The following is a 17,903-nucleotide window of genomic DNA, read 5'->3' as shown; positions in this document are numbered from 1 at the left end:
CTGTTAGGTTTTGTAATGATTTTAGAAAACTTAATACTGCCATCAGGTTTTGGGACCAGCACTATGGGACTTGACCACTCACTGTGAGACTCCTCGATCACATCCAACTCTAACATATTTTTTATTTCTTCCGCAACTGCCTCTCGCCGGGCCTCTGGAATTCTATATGGTTTTACATTTACCCGAACCCCTGGTTCCGTCACTATGTCATGTTGGATCGTGTTGGTCAGTCCGGGTAAGGGGGAGAAAAAATCTCTATTTTTCTGCACGAATGCCCTAACGTCACTTTGCTGTGCTACGGACAGGGAATCCGTGATGGGAACGTCAGGTATCACGGGTATCCGGTCTGTTGGAAGTGGGGACGTGGCCAGTAAAGTCTCTCGGTCCTTCCAGGGCTTTAAGAGATTTACATGGTAAATTTGGTGTGGTTTCCTTTTCCCTGGCTGGTAGACTTTGTAGTTTACCTCCCCCACCCTTTGGACAACCTCAAAGGGACCCTGCCACTTGGCTAAAAACTTGCTTTCTACCGTGGGAACCAGTACCAACACTCTGTCCCCCGGGTTGAAAGTACGGACCTTGGCACCCCGGTTATAGACCCTCCTTTGGGCCTCCTGGGCTCGCTCCATATGTTCCCGTACTAGGGGCAGAACGGCTGCGATTCGGTCCTGCATCAAGGAGACATGCTCTATGATGCTCCTATATGGACTGACCTCTCCTTCCCACGTTTCTTTAGCAATATCTAGCAGGCCCCTGGGATGCCTACCATACAAGAGCTCAAAGGGGGAATAGCCTGTGGAGGCCTGTGGAACCTCTCGTATGGCAAACATGAGATATGGTAGCAAAAAATCCCAGTCTCTCCCATCCTTGTCGACCACCTTTTTCAACATACTCTTCAATGTTTTATTAAACCTTTCGACCAGACCATCTGTCTGGGGGTGGTAGACAGAAGTACGGAGATGGGAGATTTTGTACAATCTACACAATTCCTTGGTAACCCTTGACATAAAAGGGGTGCCTTGATCGGTCAAGATCTCTTTTGGGATCCCTACTCGACTAAACACCTGGACTAATTCCTTGGCAATAACCTTGGCGGAGGTGTTACGCAAGGGTATGGCCTCAGGATAGCGAGTCGCATAGTCCAGGATCACCAGAATATGCTGGTGACCTCGGGCAGATTTCACGACCGGCCCCACCAGGTCCATGCCAATCCTTTCAAAGGGGACCTCAATTATTGGTAGAGGAACAAGGGGGCTGCGAAAATGGGGCGATGGTGCTGACATTTGGCACTCGGGGCACGATTCACAGTACTCCTTGACCTCTGCATGCAAACCGGGCCAGAAGAATCTTTGGGTGATTCTCTCCCTGGTTTTTTCGACCCCGAGATGTCCCCCCATTACGTGACCATGAGCCAGGTCTAGCACCACCCTGCGAAAGGGTTTGGGAACCAGTAGCTGTTCTACCTCTTCCTCTCCATGTTTTATCACCCGATATAACAAATTGTTTTTAATTGCCATGTAGGGAAAGGACACCACCCAATTAGGATCCACCGGTTCCCCATCCAACACCTTAACATTTTCCCTGGCATTCATGAGGGTGGGCTCTCGCAGCTGCTCGGTACAGAAATCCTCCCTCCTGACCTCCAAGTCGGGTACCACATTTTGGCTACTCTCCATGTCAGGGTCAGGCGAGGTTTCCTGTTCGTTACCCTCAGGATGGGTGCTAGCTTCTAAGTCCTCCGGTTCCCCAGCCATGGCAGGGAATGGTGGAGGATCTCCGGCCTCCTCGATCCCACCAACAGCATGCCCTTCCCTTTGGCAAAACGGGTCTGGTGAGAGTTCCCATGTTTCCCCAGTAGGGGGAGCGCTATCTACGGGCCTCCCTTCACTCTCCCATAACTTCCAAAAATGAGGAAAGTCTCTCCCCACTAAGGCTTCATGGAGCAGTGAAGGTACCACCCCCACTGAATGTGTTACACAGCCCCAGGGGGTATCAACCTCAACCACCGCTGTCTGGTAGTCCCGAGTGTCCCCATGGATGCATATTACCCCAATACAACTGGGGTGTAGTTTTGCGGGGTCTACACACGCACTCCTGACTAAGGTCACCACACTACCAGAGTCTAGCAGGGCTGTAAGAGGCTTGCCATCTATTGAAATAACGCACATTTGTTTTTCAAGGCGACTCTGACTTGTCGCAACACATGCGACCTGTGCAAACAGAGAAATGCGTCTTACCCTATCAACATAATCACATTGCATAGGTTCATCATTTAGAGGGCAGTTTGCAGCAATATGGCCTAATGCATGGCAACGAAAACACCGTATTTGCCCTACCCCCAGTCCTCTTACCGGTCCCAAAAACCTTCCTGGCTTCTTTGGCCAGTCTCCAGGTCTAGGACCTACAGTCTCATCTGCTGTAACAACAGTCTTATCCACTCTCCCCAAACTCTTGAACCCCGGAACAGTCTTACCCGAACCGTTGGGAGATCTTGCACCCCGAGACACACCGAAGTGGGGCGTAGGTGGGTTTATCAAGTCCTCAGTAGCACTGTACCTCTCCACTAGGTCCACCATTTGGGCTGCAGTGTTGGGGTCCCCCTGTCCGACCCACTTTCTCAGGGTAGCAGGGAGCGCACGCAGGTACCGGTCCATTACCACACACTCCACAATCTGGGGGCTGGTCAGAGTCTCTGGCTGCAACCACTTCCTGGTGAGGTGGACCAGGTCAAACATTTGTGACCGGGGTGGCTTGTTGCTGGAATAGGACCACTGATGCACGCGCTGGGCCCGGACTGCCATGGTGACACCCAAGCGTGCGAGTATTTCTGTCTTTAGAGTCTCATAGTCCTGGGCCTTATCTGGTTCTAGGTCAAAATAGGCCTTTTGGGGTTCTCCTGTTAGGAATGGGGCCAATAGTCCCGCCCACTGCTCTTTTGGCCATCCTTCGCGGTCAGCGACTCTCTCGAAAGTCGCCATGTACGCCTCAACATCATCCGCCGGTGTCATCTTTTGCAGGTGGTAGGAAGCACGTACAATCTTTGGTTCCGCTAACACCGGAGGTGCGGACCCCTTTTTCAGTTCCACCAGAGCTTCGGCGAACTGTCGGTTCATCTCCTGCTGGGCAGCGTGTTGTGCTGCAACGGCCTCTGAGACTTGGCGGTGTTGTGCTGCAGCGGCCTCTGCGACTTGGCGGTTTATCTCCTGCTGGGCAGCCTGTTGTGCTGTAGCGGCCTCTGCGACTTGGCGGTTGGTTTCCCGCTGGGCTGCATTGGCCTGTAGCAGGGCCTTTAATATTTCTTCCATTTTCAGAAAAGTGCCCGCTGAATCCACCACGTGTGAGAGATTAGCTCGTGGGGATCACCTTTTCTGAAATCACAGTCTGTAAGCAGGCACTTTCTTTTAAGTCTGGCGGATGCCAGATTTTATTTATAAACGGTTTGCAGATTAAAATAAACGAAACAGTAAATTAAATCCTTGCCGTCCGGCGCTAAACTAAACAAACAGGATCTCCTCTCTATACAGTGTGGGGCTAGTCCCTGACACCCACAAAACATGCAGTAAAGCAAACCTTTTCAGTCCAGCACTCAGCGCTCCCCTCACTCAGGTCCCTTCCTGAGTTTCAAGCCAGAGCCCTGTTGTGCTCTCTTCCTGGACATTTAAAGTCCAGCTGATTGTGGACTCCAGTGGACCCAAACATCCGGACCGGAATTCTAGCCAGGCCCAGAGGCTGTAAAACCCGGAATGGATTCCGGTTCAGTCTCTCATAATGGAACGTATGCGAGGTGAAATGTACCTATGATCATGTATCGCACCTCGCATACTGTCACAATATATATATATATATATATATATATATATATATATATATATATATATATATATATATATATATATAAAATAAATATATATATACATATATTGTATTATTATTATTATACAGGATTTACATCAGGAGTATATATATATATATATATATATATATAAAAAAACTGTTTAAAATTGTTACTTGAAATAAATCAACTAACATTGGCTACAACCTGCTAAATGCAATTGTTACCAAAGTAAAAAAAACTGTGACGGCAGCAAACATTTTCAGACTGTGCAGCACTCTCCCTACTTCTCTCATCATCCTCTTTCTATCTCCTAGTTCCTTAGTCTGTATGTACATTGAATTCATCTGATTTTCAGTGACCTATGTCCATGTCTTGGCAACAATTTATTTAATCAAAGTGAATATTTCAGCTTAACTTTTCATAAAAACTTGCATCACTTACTTATTTTTAAACCAAATGACCATTGAAAAAAATTGTCCCTGAGGGAGCACAGTAAAAACATGTAGAAAACTTTAAAGCTGAATATGAATCCAAGACATATCTTTTATTCTTTAATCCTCTTTATTCTCTTTCCTTTCAGAATTATCTGGCAAGAAATTTCTACAACCTACGATTCCTTGCTCTGTTTGTTGCATTTGCCATTAACTTCATTTTATTGTTCTACAAGGTAATGCCTTTTATATGACATACAGTATCTGTGCTGTAGAGTGATCTTCAGTCAATGTACTTTAAGGACAGAATCTTTTTCTCATATTTCTTATTCTATTGTCCTCTAGTGAGAAAAGACTTTTATAAAGGCATACATCTCAGTGTCTCTTCTCAAGACGAGCTTTCATCGTCAGTACCACACTAAAGCTCCGTTGTGCTTTATTCTTTCACAGTCAGCCCATACGCTGCTCATTATGTCGCTTTGCTGCCAATCCTTGTGCTAGAAAGGTTAAACAGATAAAAAATAACTTTTTTGTAATTCCCAAACACTGAAGCTTGTACTGGCATTGGCCTGATATTTCAGGAAATAAATGATATGAAGTATGAATAAGGAAAAAAGTTAATAGAAGTAATAAAGCTAGTTAGGATGCTGATAATGTAAATAATATCATTGCTACATTAACCTTGACATACAGTAGCCACATGTGTAAAGCAGTTTTCTATACCGTTCAAGCACTTAAAAACCTATTAGGTAGTGCTCAAATACTACTTGCTATCATTAGATATTCCTCTGTGTTGTTAGGTAACGGAGGAACCAGCTAGTGATGACACAGATAATGAACCAAATCTCTGGAACACATATCAGGAAGATGAGGAGGAAGCAGAGGGAGCCGTTTACTTTGTTCTACAGGAATCTACTGGCTACATGGCTCCAACATTGCGTATCCTGGCTGTTATTCACACCATCATTTCTTTTGTCTGTGTTATTGGATATTACTGTCTTAAGGTAATACTTAAAAGATGTTGTGAGTCTCTAACTGTCATATTGTATCAGATGAATTTATATTCATCACTGACGAGAACAACATTTTATAGATATGCCTGGCTAGCCTCTAATCTCAAACATTATGGTAAAAATATTTACTACTAACCTTGTACTAATGTAAGCCTGGACATACTTTACAAGTCTGATAGCTCAAAACTCTGATGATAGGACAAATACAAATTCTTACATAATCAGCATAAAAACATTCTCTGAAAACTCTGGATTTTTGCTATTGGACTTTACACACACACACACACACACACACTGTGAGGCCCCGTACACACGACAGAGTTTCTCGGCAGAATTCACAGAGAAACTCGGTCAAAACCCGGATTCTGCCGAGAAACTCTGTCGTCTGTACAGTTTTGGCTCGATGGAGCCGCCGAGGAGCTCGACGAGAAAATAGAGAACATGTTCTCTATTTTCTCGTTGTTCTATGGGAGAAGGCGGCCCGCCGAGCTCCTCGGCGGCTTCATCCCAGAACTCGACGAGGAACTCGACGTGCTTGGCACGTCGAGTTCCTCGGCCGTGTGTACGGGGCCTAAGATATCACTTAGTGTAATCACAGAGGTCTAAAGTCAGACTAATGCCCTGTACACACGATCGGTTTTCCCCTCTCCAAAAAGTTGTATGTTTTTTCCGACAGAATTCCTCTCAAGCCGGCCTTGCATACACATGGTCACACAAAAGTTCAGTGAACTTTTGACTACCAAGAACGCGGTGACATAAAAGACTACGACAAGCCAAGAAAATGAAGTTCAATGCTTTTGAGCATGCATCGAATTGTTTCTGAGAATGCGTAGGAATTTTGCGCGTTGGGATTTGTACACACAATCGGAAATTCCGATCAGTTTTTTTCCTGACGGGGAAAAAAGAGATACTGTTCTCTATCTTTTTCCAGCAGTTTTTCCGTTGGAAATAGTCTGATGGAGCATACACAAGGTCGGGATTTCCGTCCAAATCTCTCATCAGACTTTTTCCAACAGGAAAACCGATTGTGTGTGCGGGCATTAGGTTGATCTTCAGCAGAGTTTACATGGGACTGTACAACCCCACAAACAGCCACCCTGATTCCACCCCACCTCACCACCACCATCTGATCAATCCTGATAGTATAGAAAACCATAAAACTGGTGTGGAAAATTATGGCCGCTGCCCCTTTATTTTTGTTTTAAAACAAATATGATAACTTTTAACCTTCATTGTACCATACCATTAAACACACAGACCAATATCACCATTAAAACTTTAACCAAACCATCTGCTCAGTCTTTCAGGACTCGAGCACCAAGTAACTGTACCTACCACCATAAACACTGTCCACCCACACATATGAGGCAACATTACCCCGCTAAGTCTTTTAGAACTCAAGTACCCAGTAACCGTACCAGCCGCCAGGAACCACCATAAACTGTGTTCGCCCACACCTGTTGGGCAACATTACCCCAATGAAGTTAGGGCCGTGACAACAGGAGGCAGGGAAGTAGAGAAGATGGCAGTTTGATTGAAGATTCACACTGGGGCGACTCGTCAGGCGACGCAGCCGCCTGACAAGTCGCGTCCCATTCTAGTGAATAGAACCGTTCTAATAGGAGCGACGCAAGTCGCTCCGACTTAGAAAAAGGTTCTTGTACTACTTCGGGGGCGACTCGGGGCGACCTGCATTGACTTCTATACAGAAGTCATTTTGCAAGTCGCCTTAGATGTCGTCTTCATGTCGCCTGGCCGAGTCGCCCCCGAAGTCCCCTGTGTGAACCGGCTCTAAAGGAAAAAAGTTTGTCCCCATTGGTTGCTTGATTGGCTTTCAAATTTTGTTTCTAAGCATTTTTTTTAACTGACAAGGATCAAAGCAGTGTATAACTTCTGGCAATAGCTGTCTTCTGTGCCTTCTTATCAGTGACCAGAATGTAAGGTGGGGAGGGAAGAGATGTCACAGGACATGTCCCTAGCATTTTAACAAGCTAAAATGCAATAAGGTGCAGAAGAGAGAGCAACATCACCTGTTTCAAGGTAGTAAGACTAAACATAAAATGTACCTTTATATGTGGACACTGATGGAAATTGTCCAAAATATATCAAAAGCTAAAACCTTTTTTTTTTTCATTTTGGGTGGAGTATTATAGAATGGTTAAAGCTTGTGTCATGTTCTTTTTTCCCACGTATCAGCTTCCAGAGATTTTTATTTACTTCCTATACTGTAGACCTGTCAAAATGAGAAAAATCTTTCCATTGTTGTCATGCTTTAGAAGTATATTAGTAGAAGATTTCCTCTCTATTCCGGTTCATGTGACAAACAAAGATTTTGGATTTTCCCTCACTTTCATTGTCAGTAAAAATAGTCACCAGGACAAGTAGAGAAGGTGATTCTCCCGAGGGGTGACACAAAAAACAATAAAAACATTTAAAATCTGACCTTTCTAACCCCTTACCACTCTATCAAAATCTAACCAAAATTTTCAAAAGTTTACAGTGTTTCTTCCAGATGAATTCAAAAAAGGTTACTAGCTCAAGTAAAGACTTATGCCCCATACACACGATCAGAAATTCTGACAGCCAAAGTCTGATGTGAGCTTTAAACGGAAATTCCGACCGTGCGTATGCTCCATCAGACTTTTGCTGTCGGAATTTCCACCAACAAAAGATTGAGAGCTGATTCTCAAATTTTCCAACGGAAAAAATTCCTATCGGAAAATCCGATCGCAATTCCGACATGCAAAACTCTGACGCATGTTCGGAAACAATTTGACGCATGCTCTGAAGCATTTAACTAAATTTTCTCGGCTCGGCGTAGTGTTATATGTCACGCGTTCTTGACGGACTAATGTTTTTTCCGGTCACACAAAAGTTCTCTGAACATTAGTCCGTCAAGAACACGGTGACGTATAACACTACGACGAGCCGAGAAAATTAAGTTTAATGCTGCCGAGCATGCGTCGAATTGTTTCCGAGCATGCAACGAAATTTTGCACGTCGGAATTGCTACAGACGATCGGATTTTACGATTTTAACTTTTGATATATTTTGGACTTTAGCTCAGTGAGGTGTGGTAACAATTTCCAGCAGTGTCCACATATAAAGGTACATTGTATGTAAGCCAAGTTTGAGCAGGATTCCAAATGTATTGGGACACATGCATTTACACGAAAATGTACTTTAATGGCATTCCAGTCTTAGTCTGTAAAGTTCAATATTGAGTTGGCCCACCCTTTGCAGCTTATAACAGCTTTTACTCTTATGGGAAAGCTGTCCACAAGGTTTAGGAGTGTGTCTATGGGAATGTTTAACCATTCTTCCAGAAACGCATTTGTGAGGTCAGGCACTGATGTTGACGAGAAGGCCTGGCTCACAGTCTCTACTCTAATTTATCCCAAAGGTGTTTTGTTGGGTTGAGGTGCAGGCCAGTCAAGTTCCTCCACCCCAAAGTCACTTATCTATGACTTTATGCACCTTGCTTTGTGCACTGGTGCACAGTCATGTTGGAACAGGAAGGGGCCATCCCCAAATTGTTTCCACAAAGTTGGGAGCATGAAATTATTCAAAATGTCTTGGTATGCTGACGCCTTAAGAGTTCCCTTCGCTGGAACTAAGGCGCCAAGCCCAACCCCTGAAAAACAACCCCACACATAATCCCCTCTCCACCAAATGATTTGGACCAGTGCACAAAGCAAGGTCCATAAAGACATGAATGAGCAAGTTTGGGGTGGAGGAACTTGACTGGCCTGCATAGAGTCTTGACCTCAACTGGATATAACACCTTTGGGATGAATTAGAGCGGAGACTGCGAACCAGGCCTTCTCGTCCACATCAGTGCCTGACCTCACAAATGCGCTTCTGGTAGAATGGTTAACCACTTCAGCCCCGGACCATATTGCAGGTCAAAGACCAGAGCACTTTTTGCGATTCAGCACTGCGTTGCTTTAACTGACAATTGCGCGGTCGTGCGACGTGGCTCCCAAACAAAATTGGTGTCCTTTTTCCCCCACAAATAGAGCTTTCTTTTGGTGGTATTTGATCACCTCTGCGGTTTTTAGTTTTTGCACTATAAACAAAAATAGAGCGACAATTTTGAAAAAAATGAATATTTTTTATTTTTTGCTATAATAAATATCCCCCAAATATATATATATATATAAAAAAATGTTTTCCTCAGTTTAGGCCGATACGTATTCTTCTACATATTTTTCGTAAAAAAAATCGCAATAAGCGTTTATTGATTGGTTTGCACAAAATAGGGGGTATGTTCCCTGGGTGTGTTCTAACTGAAGGGGGGGTGGACTGACTAGGGGAAATGACTGATTGCTGTTCATACATTGTATGAACAGACGGTCAGGCATTTCTCCCCTGACAGGATCGGGAGCTGTGTGTTTACACACACAGCTCCCAGTCCTCGTTCTGTAACAAGCAATCGCGGGTGCCCGGTGGCGATCGCGCCCGCCGGGCACGCACGCGGGAGTCAAGGGGAGGGGGGGGCGCGCACTCCTATTGGCTGCTCGGCGAGATGACGTATAGCTACGTGATCTCGCCCAGCAGAGCCGACCTGACGCCATATAACTGTGGTGGCTGGTCGGCAAGCAGTTAAACACTCCCATAGAGTTAAAGCTGTTATAGGGTGGGCCAACTCAATATTGAACCCCACAGGTTAAGACTGGGATGCCATTAAAGTTCATGTGCGTGTAAAGGCAGATGTCTCAATACTTTTGGTAATATAGTATATACTATATATATATATATATATATATATATATATATATATATATATATATATATATAAACATTTCACATTAAGAAAAATTTAAATAGACATTAAACTTATTTCACTGTCACTATTTTTACTTGATATTACAATAATGATCAAGTAAAGACTTATAACATGATTCTGAAAGAGGATGTGAAATGATAATAGGAATAACTAGATAAAGCGATTGCACTGCTCCAATTCCCAAGCTTGCTTCTCAGGTCCTCTATCACTCTTATGCCGCGTACACACGATCGGATTTTCCAATGAAAAAAGTCTGATTGACTTGTTTCATCGGAAATTCCGATCGTGTGTGGGCCCCATCTGATGGGAAATTCCGATCGTCTGTGTGGAATTCCATCTGAGAAAAATCTACGCATGCTCAGAATCAAATCGATGCATGCTCGGAAGCATTGAACTTAATTTTTCTCGGCTCATCTAAGTGTTTTACGTCACCGCGTTTTGGACAGTCGGAATTAAGTCTAATGCCGCGTACACACCATCACTTTCTGCGATGGAAAAAAACGTCATTTTCAAAAACGTCAATTTAATTGACCGTGTGTGGGCAAAAACGTCGTTTTATGTCTTCTAAAAAACGACAGAAAAAAATTGAAGCATGCTTCAATTTTATGTGTCGTTTTTCAAAAGTGCACTTTTTACCTCACAGAAATTGACCGTGTGTAGCAAAAAACGTCGTTTTCTAAGACGTTTTTTCATCTACGCATGCCCAGAAGCTAGCTTCAATGGTAAAACGTGGTGGAACGTAACCTGACTTTGCAAGATCATTGTGAGAAAACGATGGTGTGTAGGCAACTTCGTCTTTGAAAATTGAAGTTTCAAAAACGTCATTTTTTACTTCACAGAAAGTGTCGTTTTTTTTCATCACATAAAGTGATGGTGTGTACGGGGCATGACAGTGTGTATGCAAGACAGCTTGAATGGAATTCTGATGAAAAAATCCATCAGATTTTAGACCATCGGACACTCCGATCGTGTGTACGCGGCATTCGTGACGGTTTAAAAAGAGCTCATCCAACCTCCAGTGAGGGTGAAATACGTTTGAGGTGCTTGGCCTAGAAAGGGAACTGTGTAGAACTTGGTTGCGTTGATTACGTCTAATCGGGGGACTTTTATGGAGTATGGTTTTGTACTTTATCTTAAGAATAACCAGATACTTAATAGCACATTATTTTCCATTATCTTCCAAAAGGTCCCTCTGGTGGTATTTAAACGTGAAAAGGAAATTGCTCGCAATGTGGAGTTTGATGGCCTATACATCACAGAGCAGCCCTCAGATGATGACATTAAGGGGCAATGGGATCGCCTTGTCATCAATACTCCGTAAGATACTCTAATATTATGATATACATATGGCATTATTATGATTCTTTATTAAATATGCTTAATTTCTGCTATGCAGTAAATAATCTTTTTTTTCCCACAATGAAGTTAAAGAGGTTGTAACTCCTACATTTATTTTTTCATAAATAACTTACCTTTTCTGTGCAATGGTTTTGCACAGAGTGGCCCGGAACCTCATCTTCTGGGGTCCCGCTGGTACCACTTTGCTGCTCCTTGTCTGCGTGCACCACCATAGAAGGCCAATAGCTCCCACTGCTGCCTCTCTGTCCTGTGATTGCAGAGAGAGGTAGAGAGCTGCTACAGACGAGCACATGGCTGCATTGAGTGAGGGAGAGGCATACAAATACTGGGACATTGTTTACCTTAATGCAGAGAATACATTAAGGTAAAGAATGTTTAAATTTTACTACCACTTGAATTAGTATTAACGGTCTTCTAAATCAATCACAACATCTGTATACAGTCAGTTGCTCTTAAAGGGGTTGTAAAGGTTCGTTTTTTTTTTCACCTTAATGCATCGTATGCATTAAGGTGAAAAAAAAACTGACGACGGCCCCCCCAGCCCCCCCCCCGTTTTACTCACCCCCGATGTCCTCTTTTCCACTCAGTCTGGCCGTTGATTAGCTAGATTGGATGGATTGATAGCAGCGCAGCCATTGGCTCGCGCTTTTGTCGATCACATCCAATGATGCGGCACGCCGGGGGGGTGGGGCTGAGTGATACAGTTGGCGGCTATATCACAGGAGCGCGCCCACAAGAACTAATCCCCATGGGAGAGAGCTCCCATGAAGGGGGTTAGTTCTTGCATGGAGGAGTCCCAGACAGCTCCCGAGGGACCCCAGAAAAAACAAGCTGCACAGTGGAGGTAAGTATAACATGTTTGTTATTTTCTTTTAAAAACACAGGAACCTTTAGTGTCCCTTTAAATTATGATTCAGTTCATTAGGATTTGGGACAGAACTTGAATGTAAAAAAAAAAAAAAAAAAAAACGAAATTAGACAATTCTGTTAAATGGTTATTATGTACCCATTTCAAATATTAATGAATAGAATAAGAATACCTTAATATTAAGGCATTTACTAATAGGGCGCTCATCAGCACCCTTGAGAATTGAGATCTACAAGCCATCTGCTGGAATGGCAGACGGGACTTGTTAGTTTATTCATAAGAATACCATTAGGAAAAAAAAATAGAGGTTTCACCTGTGGCTTGTTTGGCAAATGTATTGCACAATGATCACTTCAAAGGCCAAAAGTATTAAACCAAGGTTGAATACATTTATTAGAAAGAAGAAATGGAGTAATAGCTCAATTAATGCCTAAGTACATTGCAAATAAGTGAATACGTGAAATTTTCCAGCCTGTCCTATTGTCGCTCCTCATGCTGACATCATTATACTTGTACTGTAATCAGTGAAGGGTCAGCAGCCATATCATCAAAATGGGCCAAAATGGGCCAAGGCCAGTGATGGGAGTGTTCCAGGTCTGGAGAGTACTATTAGCAGCTAGCCCATACCATAGAAAAAACACAAGGAAAGAGGCGCTTCTGGGTGCAGTCGTTTGTAAAAGTAGTCTTTAATCAACATAAAAGTAATCAACTCACATTTGTATGAGAGTGGCAGGCATGGTATATGTAGTGTCACAGGGACGTTCCCGGGTGGGCAGCCATGTGGGTCTCCAGATGACGACTGTTTCCTTGTCCTTATGGAAATGCCGGCTCAAAACGAGGCTTGGAACACGAGGAAACCGCCGGCTGCATGGGATGATGTCATTAAAAATGGACGCGTTTTGAGAGCAGGCGCACTTGGATGTGTTGGCAAGTCGCGCTACTTTGTCAACAGACATTATGTTTTATGTTAATTAAAGCCTACTTTTACAATCAACTGCACCCAGAGGCACCTCTTTCCTTGTGTTTTTTCTGCAGTTCTTGGAAATGGTTTCTATTTCTATTTGATGGCAGGCCTGTTCGCATTCTTTGGATTTTTCTTCCCTGCATTTATTATTTTTGCATAGACTTTTTAAGACCGTGTATCAATCTACAGACAGATCTTTTGTTGATTGCATTTATTTATTATACATTTTATTGTTGAGATATATTATTATATATATTTTTTACTGGGACATATATGAGCTCCAAGTTTTTTGCGTCATTACTTGTTTTATTGCTAGCCCATACCATTGCTGCTATAACTTCATAATGGGGAAAGGAGGGTGGTAAGTGTATTACTTTTTTTTTTTTATGTGGCTGCAGTTTTAAACCCTTTAAAACCCAAATAAAGCAAAACCAATATATTTTCTTAGAAAACCTAATTTGCTTTATGTAATTCTACTTATTGCGTAACAATGTTTTTGTTACTGCCTTATTTCTTGTACTAACTCAAACCCACACTTTGATTACTGACATACTGCAGTTGTTTCGGGCCATTACTGCTAAATAATATTTTATTCATATGTTGTACTCACTGTATTCATTTTTGTACACATTCATTCTTTATTCATTTAAGTGCTTTTCTATTTACCTTAGGCAGATGAGAGCTAGGGCTATCCCATATACTGCTTTTAAGGCACAGGGAAATAATTATGTAATTTTGCAATATCTTGCATTATGTAGGTTTTAAAGGAAACCTGTACTTAGGAAATATGGAGACTGCCATTGTTGTCCCCCACCTTTTGAAATGACCAGTTACCCCATCCAATGGTTTCCGCAGTTTCTCAGTCCATGATCTAAAATAAGTGTGTCCATGTCAGGAAGGGCATGCCAGCACCCAAAATGGCGGCCATAGAGGTCGAGCTGGGTCTTCAGCTTCCACAGGAGCGCCGTTAGCGCCCGTGCGCGTGCGCGTGCCGCGGCGTGCACTCTCTGAGTGTTTTTGGCGCCAGACAGGCTATTTAGGCTGGCCTCTTCTTGGACTCAGGTGCTGTCCGTTCTATAGCGTTTGGCTAACCTACCTAGTAACCTGTATCCTGTTTCCTGTACCGTTGACCCGACCCGGCTTGCCTTTGATATCCCTGCTCTCCGCCTGCACCGACCCGGCTTGTTTTGGACCCTGCTTTCGCCTACTGATTCTGCTACTCTGCTGCCAGCCCAATACCGACCCAGCCTGCCCTGTGACCTCGCTTCCGGCTTCCGCCTGTGTTCCAGACGTATCCGATAGTGCATGACCCGGCTTGACCACTTCCTCTACCCGCTGACAGTTGCCTGGGACTACCACCTGCACCTGTGCCTCTCCGCTACCTGCTCAGCAACTCCAGCTTAGCGACTCACCAGCGATCCTGCAAGGCACTCGTGCGACTTTGTACTTTGGAGTCTCCTGTCCACTTTACCAGGAGCTCGGAGTCAGAGCTGCAAGGGAGGCCGTCTTCCGCACATCAGGCTCTTACCGTCAGGGGCGTGACAGTAACGGACAGCCATGACTGAGCCTGTGCGGGGACCCTCTCCTATGGACGAACTATGCCAGCATCTGGCCGAACTTACACGGGCAGTAAAGGACTTACAATCCGGCTATACCCAGCTGCAAGGACAAGTGCAAGCCTTATCTTCTGCTGCCCCAGGACCTGCATCTGCCTCTGCTGCCCACCAGGGGGCCTCCGCCACTCCGGCAGTTGTCATGCTTCCACCTGAACCCAGGGTCCCGACCCCAGAAAAATTCCTTGGAGATCGCAGTAAGTTTAGGTCCTTCAAGAATGCATGTGACCTATATTTTGCACTGCAGCCGCGCACCTTTTCCTTAGAGGCCACAAAGGTCGGCTTTGTAATCTCCTTGTTGCAAGGGGAACCGCAATCCTGGGCCCATCGTCACCTAGAACAGAAGTCCGAGTGTTTAACTGATGCAGCTTCATTTTTCACCGCCATGGCCCAGTTATACGAGGATCCCCAGCAGGCCGCCTCCGCTGAAGCGGCTCTTCGCTCTCTCCAGCAAGGTCGCAGACCGGTGGAAGACTACGTCGCTGAATTTAGACGATGGGGCTTTGACACTGATTGGAACGATGTTGCATTACGCTCCCAGTTCCGCATGGGCCTCTCTGAGCCCCTTAAGGATGAAATAGCCCGTGTGGGAATGCCTTCCACCTTGACGGCCCTGTTTGACTTATCCATTCAGATTGATCGCCGGTTGAGAGAACGGAGATCAGAGAGGGCTGCGGGCCAGTCACGCCCGGTATGGATGCTACCACGGATTCCCAGCCCATTCAACCCTGCTCCACCGGTCCCAACTCCGACCACGTCCGACGCACCGGAGCCAATGCAGATCGGCCTACTTCGCCCTTCCCTCTCCTTCGAAGAACGTCAACGCCGCCGCCAGCAGAACCTGTGTCTGTACTGCGGAGGGTCAGGCCACTACGTAAGATCTTGTCCAGTCAAACCCCGTAAGTGCCTCTCAGTTACTTCACCTTCTGCAAATATGAACTTACCCAGCATTTCTGCTCACCTTGCTCTCTCCATCTCATTACAGCTGCCAGAAGGGACCATCCAGACGCCCGCCATAATTGACTCCGGGGCCTGCAGTTGTTTCGTGGACCTATCCTTTGCTGTGAAACACCGTATCCCGCTCCAACCCAAACCACAGAGACTCTCCGTCTACCTGGCCGATGGCTCCGTTATCAAGTCCGGGGCAGTTACTCATGAGACTGTCCCTCTATTAGCCACCATGGCTAACGGTCACAAAGAACTACTCCGATTGGATGCCATCGCCTCTCCTTTATTTCCGATTATTCTCGGCATGCCTTGGCTGAAAGTCCATAACCCCAGCATCGACTGGACCACAGATGAAATTAACTTCCGCTCACCCTACTGCCTTCAACACTGCCTTCCCACCCCTTGTGACCAGCCTTCCCTACTATGTCTTGATTCAGACTCTAAAGCTCGTCAACTGGTGCCTACAGTATACCACGACTTTTTGGACGTATTTAGTAAGAAAGGGGCAGAGACGCTCCCTCCCCATCGTTCCTATGATTGTCCAGTCGACCTCCTCCCCGGAGTTGAAGTTCCCTTTGGCCGGATTTTCCCCTTATCTGAAAATGAACTGGTAGCCCTTAAGGACTATGTGGATGAGAATCTGAAAAAAGGGTTCATCCGCCCTTCCACGTCCCCGGCTGGTGCGGGTATCTTCTTCGTGGAAAAGAAGGACCACTCCTTACGTCCATGTATAGACTACCGCGAGCTAAACAAAATTACGGTCAAAAACCGTTACCCCCTGCCGTTAGTGCCTGAACTTTTCCAAAGACTTGGTGCTGCCCTCATTTTTACTAAGCTGGATCTTCGGGGTGCTTATAATTTGATCCGTATATGGGAGGGTCATGAATGGAAGACTGCCTTCCGTACACGTTTTGGGCATTTCGAGTACCTGGTGATGCCCTTCGGACTTTGCAATGCCCCCGCCACCTTCGAGCACTTTATCAATGATGTCTTTCGAGATTTCCTGGACCTGTTTGTTATGGTGTACCTTGATGATATACTAATTTTTTCTTCCTCCTTAGTTGACCATCGCAGACACGTCAGAAATGTTCTGGCCCGCCTTCGACAACATGGACTTTACGCCAAGGCTGAAAAGTGCGAATTCGAACGCCAGAGCATCCAATTTTTGGGCCTGATTATATCCACTGAGGGTATCAAGATGGACCCTCAAAAAGTCGCAGCCATCCTGGATTGGCCAGCTCCCAGTGATAAGAAAGGCATCCAACGTTTCGTAGGTTTTGCGAACTTTTACAGAAAATTTATCAAGGGTTTCTCAGCAATCATCTCCCCCATCACCCAGTTCACCAAGCAAGGCGTCAGGTTCCAGTGGTCTTCTGAGGCCCAAACTGCTTTCGAGACCCTGAAAAAGTTATTTACCTCCGCATCTGTCTTGAAACACCCTGATTCGGCCCAACCATATGTTCTTGAGGTGGATGCGTCAGAGACGGCAGTCGGGGCCATACTTTCCCAGAGACAGGGACCTAAAGCTCTGTTGTACCCTGTCGCCTTCTTCTCTCGTAAATTGTCCAGTGCGGAGAAGAACTACGATGTCGGGGATCGCGAACTCCTAGCGATCAAAGCGGCCTTAGAAGAATGGAGGTATCTTCTGGAAGGGGCCGCACACCCAATATTAATCTACACGGACCACAAGAACCTTGAATATCTGAGAACGGCAAAGAGACTAAAACCACGGCAGGCCAGATGGGCACTTTTTTTTTCCCGATTCACCTTTCATTTGACATACAGACCAGGATCAAAGAACATAAAACCAGATGCGTTGTCACGCATGTTTAGCAAACCTCAAGAAACTTCCCCGCCCGATACAATCTTGTCTCCTGGCAACTTTCTTCTGTTGCAAGGAAACTTAATCAATCAAATTAAGCAAGCTTCAGTAGGTAACCCTTCCCCACTCGGGACCGTTCTGTTGGCAAGGGATGGGCTACTCTGGCACGGAGACAAGGTCTTTGTGCCAGAAAGCCTGCGAGTCCCCACCTTGGGGTTGTGCCACGACCACAAGCTTGCGGGACATTTTGGTACGAATAAGACG

General features: G+C 45.1%; 1 protein-coding gene across 11 annotated transcripts in view; it reads left to right on the top strand.

Moving 5' to 3' along the window:
- Positions 1-17,903, top strand: part of LOC120920819 (ryanodine receptor 3) — a 692,572-nt gene that overhangs the window by 627,786 nt on the left and 46,883 nt on the right. For all 11 annotated transcript variants that reach the window (XM_040333156.1, XM_040333154.1, XM_040333152.1 and 8 more), the window contains 3 exons: positions 4,413-4,499; positions 5,064-5,267; positions 11,252-11,382. In XM_040333156.1, coding sequence (XP_040189090.1) covers positions 4,413-4,499; positions 5,064-5,267; positions 11,252-11,382 — 422 coding nt within the window. The remainder of the gene's footprint in view (positions 1-4,412; positions 4,500-5,063; positions 5,268-11,251; positions 11,383-17,903) is intronic.

The sequence above is a fragment of the Rana temporaria genome, chromosome 13 (assembly GCF_905171775.1).
Source record: "Rana temporaria chromosome 13, aRanTem1.1, whole genome shotgun sequence".
Classification (NCBI taxonomy): domain Eukaryota; kingdom Metazoa; phylum Chordata; class Amphibia; order Anura; family Ranidae; genus Rana; species Rana temporaria.
Note: the sequence above shows the minus strand (reverse complement) of the source record. Positions and strands in the feature narration are given on the sequence as shown.